At 34.3% G+C, this 4,821-nt stretch overlaps 1 protein-coding gene across 1 annotated transcript in view; it reads left to right on the top strand.

Annotated features, from left to right (window-relative positions):
- The first annotated feature begins 2,678 nt into the window (after positions 1-2,678).
- The window catches only part of LOC111395369 (probable transcription factor KAN2), a 4,341-nt gene continuing 2,198 nt past the window's right edge, over positions 2,679-4,821 (top strand). Inside the window, exons 1-4 of the mRNA XM_023021342.1 lie at positions 2,679-3,647; positions 3,841-3,917; positions 4,651-4,696; positions 4,789-4,814. Of these exons, the coding sequence (XP_022877110.1) occupies positions 3,035-3,647; positions 3,841-3,917; positions 4,651-4,696; positions 4,789-4,814 (762 nt within the window). The 5' untranslated portion in view covers positions 2,679-3,034. The remainder of the gene's footprint in view (positions 3,648-3,840; positions 3,918-4,650; positions 4,697-4,788; positions 4,815-4,821) is intronic.

Raw genomic sequence — 4,821 nt, 5'->3', positions numbered from 1 at the left:
AAGCTCATATCTTCTTAATAAATCGAATATTTTCTAGGGCCCTAGAGTTCAAAAGTCATAGGAGTGTATTCCTTAATTTTTTTTCTCGAATGTTAAGTGTTTTGCAAATTTCCTCCTAAAGTTTTCACTCATTTATTCATGGCCGTGCACATAATTGTGAAAAACTTGATCCATAAGTGTTAAATTGTATCTTTGTAGGTTATTCAGGCACAAAAAAGGATTACAAGTTCTATTACCCCCTCTCCCCCCGACCCCCTCAAATAATTTATTTATTTTGTGTGTTCTTCCGTAGATGTCACTTTTGTTGAAAACAATATTTTTCCCTCTAGCCCTTATCTTCAGTAGGAGTAGACATCATCATTGGAAGATAAGGATTTGAAGGAATATAAGGAGGATTTTTTCTTTCTTGATTTTTCAAAGTTCTTCCTCTTAAAAACCAGTTTCAAGAATTCGACCCTACACCAAGTAATGAAATTATTACTCCAGCTCATGTTGTTGATGATGCAGAATAAAATGCATCAACAACCCATATCACACTTCATATTTCTTGAAAAACTATTCCAAGAAAAAGCTTCTTATTCAAGTGAATTTTATTCAAATCCACCAGTCACTCTTAGGGATGAGAATTTGAAAAAATGCAATGAATGAGAAATTGATGGCACAGCATAAAAGTCAAACTAGGGAAATAGTGTATTTTTCGAAAGGAAAAAAACTGCTGGTTGGTGACGAGGAAAAATCAGTTTGCTTCAATCATTGCTTAAAAACAAACTATTAATATGAACTAGTTGTTATAGATTAAAACCTAAGAGAAATATGAACAACACACAAATACATCGATTTATCAATAAGAGAACTGCATCAATTTTCATTTTCTACAATAATGAAGAAAGAGAATATGAGGTTTTCTTCCTTACACTTCTCAATCCAACCTCTCACCGGAAGAGAAAAAATCTTTAAAATAAATAGCAAGCCTAAAAAGAAAAAATTAAATTCTCACCAAAGAGTTGTAAACTGTTAGAATCAAATCAATGATACAATTGATTGGATATTTTACCAATTTCTATATATCTTCCGTAGTCTTCCATATTTGAAGATTGTGTGAATATTCTTGTATATCTCCTTTATTATAACGTTCATACTAGTAGTTGTAATTAACATATAAATAGAACACTACTTATTTTAATATGCATACAATAACCATATACAATTTCTCTCATTCATTTCTTGTCCTCCTCGTTCACATGGTATTAGATCTAAGACTCTATACTTGATAGAGAAACAAAGATATATAGTTGCAAGCGCCTGTGGGTTCCTCGGTTCTTGTTGTGAGTGACTCAAAAGTCATCGTTGTACCAATTTGAAACCCTTCTCAATAAGGTTGGTCTTAACACTATCGAAAACACCCTAAGTAAATCTGGTACCAAGGATTTGAAGAAACATAAGGAAAATTTTTGTTTTTTCTCTCGAAACTAGTTCACTTGACGTCCGAGTCATCTCCAAATATTTCCTTCTTTACAAGCAATGAACCTCAGTCTAAAATTGCTAATCTATCAACGGATCTTCCCAATAATGTTGGTCCCACTAGTGCCCAGCCGCTTCAAGTGCACTCAAAGGAGGAGGACTAAAAGTGTGATCTTCTTTTAAGAAAATTGGTCATAAACTAATTATAGTCCTAAATTAGACTAAAAGTTGTAATGATTAGGTAATATTATAATAGATAATAAGGTAAGGAAAATTGGTCAAGAATCTAGTGGCATTTATATTTGATAAGAAATTAATTAATTTCCTGAGTTTAGGGTTTGGAGAGATGAGGTACAAACCCATTAGTGTCAGTTCAATAAAGAGTATTTTTTGAGAAAGGTAAGTATGAGTTATTGAGGGACAAATATAAAGATTAAAAGGTTGCACTAAAATTTCCTTTACTTGCCCTTATAAAGAATTCATATATAGATAAAAAGAAAGTGTAAAAAAGAATCAAATCTCAAAATAATTCACTTTTTCTTTTCCATCTTTTATTTCTTCCTTTCTCACTCCACCCCACCCCACTCCACCCTACCCCAACCTCGACCTCAACCCAAAAGTATATGAACGAGTGAAAATTGGGGTTTTTTGGTTACAAAAGTTTAATTTTAGTCATTAAATTATTTCAACGTGATAATATAGTAGTCGTTAAACATATAGATACCTCAATTAAATCACTATTTACGTATTTGTTTCGTTAAATTTTATTGAGTAGTGTAGTGTTGTAGTTTATGTGTTTAACATCCTTAGTGAAATGATGTTAAAGTAATTTTTTGTTCTTTTATCATATCAAAACACCAGCCTAAGTGAGTGAGTTTTACAGTTTAAGGGCATGTTTGTGCCTTTTTAATTTCAAAAAGTGTATTATGGAATAATGATTGATGTTGAAATATGTGGTTAAAAAAAAAAAAATTTTTTATGTGAAATATTATTTTAATAAAAAATGTGTGGTTCAACATGAATACTGTAAAAAAAATAAAGTGATAAAATGATTGATGTACGATAAAACATTGGACCCTTCATTACTTGGCACCTACATAGTGTTATTAATAAGTAGGTCTTAAGTTATGTATTAGTCAGGTAATAAATGAAAATACAACCTCTATTATTGGTTTGCTTCTGAACATATATATTTAAGATATACTTTTGAAATACATCACCCCGAAAAGCCCAACCCCCTCTACCCCCACCTTCTCTTCTCCTCAAGTGTCACTTTCTTGCATATACTTCACACAAACGAAAAACCATTCACTTCATAGCTTGTCATTTCTTCTTTCTCTTTCAATCGCAAATCTGCAACTACTCCTCACAATTTGATCATCAAATCCCATCTGAAGAAAACCCCAGAAAATCTGTCTCTCTTTTCTTGTCTCTCTCCCGGAAATTTAGCATCCAATCTCTGCTTTTGTCCTCCCAACAAGGCCTTTTCTAATCCTTCTGCAACCCTAAGAGTGGTGGTTAAAGAAGAAGGGGAGATAGAAACTTTTCCGAGCTGGACCTGGGATTGTATGATATGGAGTTATTTCCAGCACAACCAGACCTCTCTCTACAAATCAGCCTCCCAAATAGCAAACCCTCATCAGGTTGGAGAAGAAGAGAGGATGAAATGGATTTGGGATTCTGGAAGAGAGCTCTAGATTCTAGATACTCAACCTCTTCATTGGCTAAGCCTGAAAACAGTTTTGAGCTTTCGTTATCAAATCAAAGTGTTTCGGAACCTGATTTTAACCATATTCACCTTCTTCAAAACAATACAAACAATTTCATCCACCAGTTTCCACAGCAACATCAGCAGCACCTCCGTCCTCAGCCCTTCCACCACCACCACCAAAACCATCAGGGGTTAAGCCCGGAGCTCGGTTTCTTGAGGCCCATAAGAGGAATTCCAGTTTACCAAAACCCTCCGGCCTTCACATTTGCTCATGAGCAAAATTTAGATGCATCTGTACCTTCTACTCCTAATAGTACTGTTTCAAGCAGACCTTTTCAGCCTCAAAGCCTAATGAGATCAAGGTTTTTTTCGAGGTTCCCAGCCAAACGTAGCATGAGGGCACCTCGGATGAGGTGGACTACTACCCTCCATTCCCGTTTTGTTCATGCTGTTGAGCTCTTGGGTGGCCATGAAAGTAGGTCTCATTCTTTAATTAGCTTTCTTTCTGAAATTTATTATTGTCCCTTTAGCTTGTATACACACAAACATACACATTAGTACTGTATATTGCTCTCTCTTTCCATCGTCGTCTTCTTCGATCTTAAACTTTTTATGTAATATAGAGAGAGAATTTGTAAGTAATCATTGTGTTTACTCTTGGAAATTAGGAGCTACACCCAAGTCAGTTCTTGAGCTCATGGACGTTAAAGATCTCACTTTGGCACATGTTAAGTCCCATTTACAGGTAAATTCTACTCTTCTTCTTTTGCAAATCAAAATAAAATCTTTATAAAGCTTGTTCACCAGTTGCTTGCAAACAATGGCGTCTACAATGCTCAGAAAATGCCAAAAATGGGGAAGTGTCAAAACACATAAGTTTCAAATTCCAATTTCAATTTTCTTTTCCTGCAGAGAGGCTCTCAACTCGTCAGCACTTTTTTCCTACTAGATCTGATGGGTCTGCAAGCTATTTTGCAGCTTTTTGCTTGGAAGAATGAACCATCCATGTAAAAGAAAAAGATGAATACGATAGTAGGGGTGGGGGGTGCAGAGGGGAGAGTCATTGATTCAACAATAATATATCAAACATATAAGACAAAAACACAAAGAATTCAAAACTCAGAGTCCATTTTCTTTTTATTTTTTTGTTTGAAATAATTGCACAGGTTTTTCAAAAGAAAGTACAGAACACTATCATGACTCAATGATACAATCTGCATATCTTTGGGTTTAGAAACCATTGTTTATTAACCATGGTTAACCTCTAAGAAACGGCACGTATATATATACACACATGGGGACACGTATCGTACGAAAAGCTTATCATTTACTCAATGTTCGTACATTTACTGCATTAGGCTAAAAACCTACAATGATAATTCTTTACTTTTCTCATAAATAAGTACTTCTAAAAATCAATTAGTGTACCGTTTATGATTTTGATGGCATGGCTTGGTTTTGTTTGCTTCATTTTGCAGATGTACAGAACGGTGAAATCAACTGATAGAGTAGCAGCTACTTCGGGTTAATATCTAAAATTGCTATTAATTAAGTTCATTTTTCTTCTTATATTAAACTCACTATTTTACAAACCTTAATTTTTTTAACATGTTTAGGACAATTGGATGTGTTTGAAAACGGGTCATCGG

This window comes from Olea europaea, chromosome 6, assembly GCF_002742605.1.
Source record: "Olea europaea var. sylvestris chromosome 6, O_europaea_v1, whole genome shotgun sequence".
NCBI classification, from domain to species: domain Eukaryota; kingdom Viridiplantae; phylum Streptophyta; class Magnoliopsida; order Lamiales; family Oleaceae; genus Olea; species Olea europaea.
Note: the sequence above shows the minus strand (reverse complement) of the source record. Positions and strands in the feature narration are given on the sequence as shown.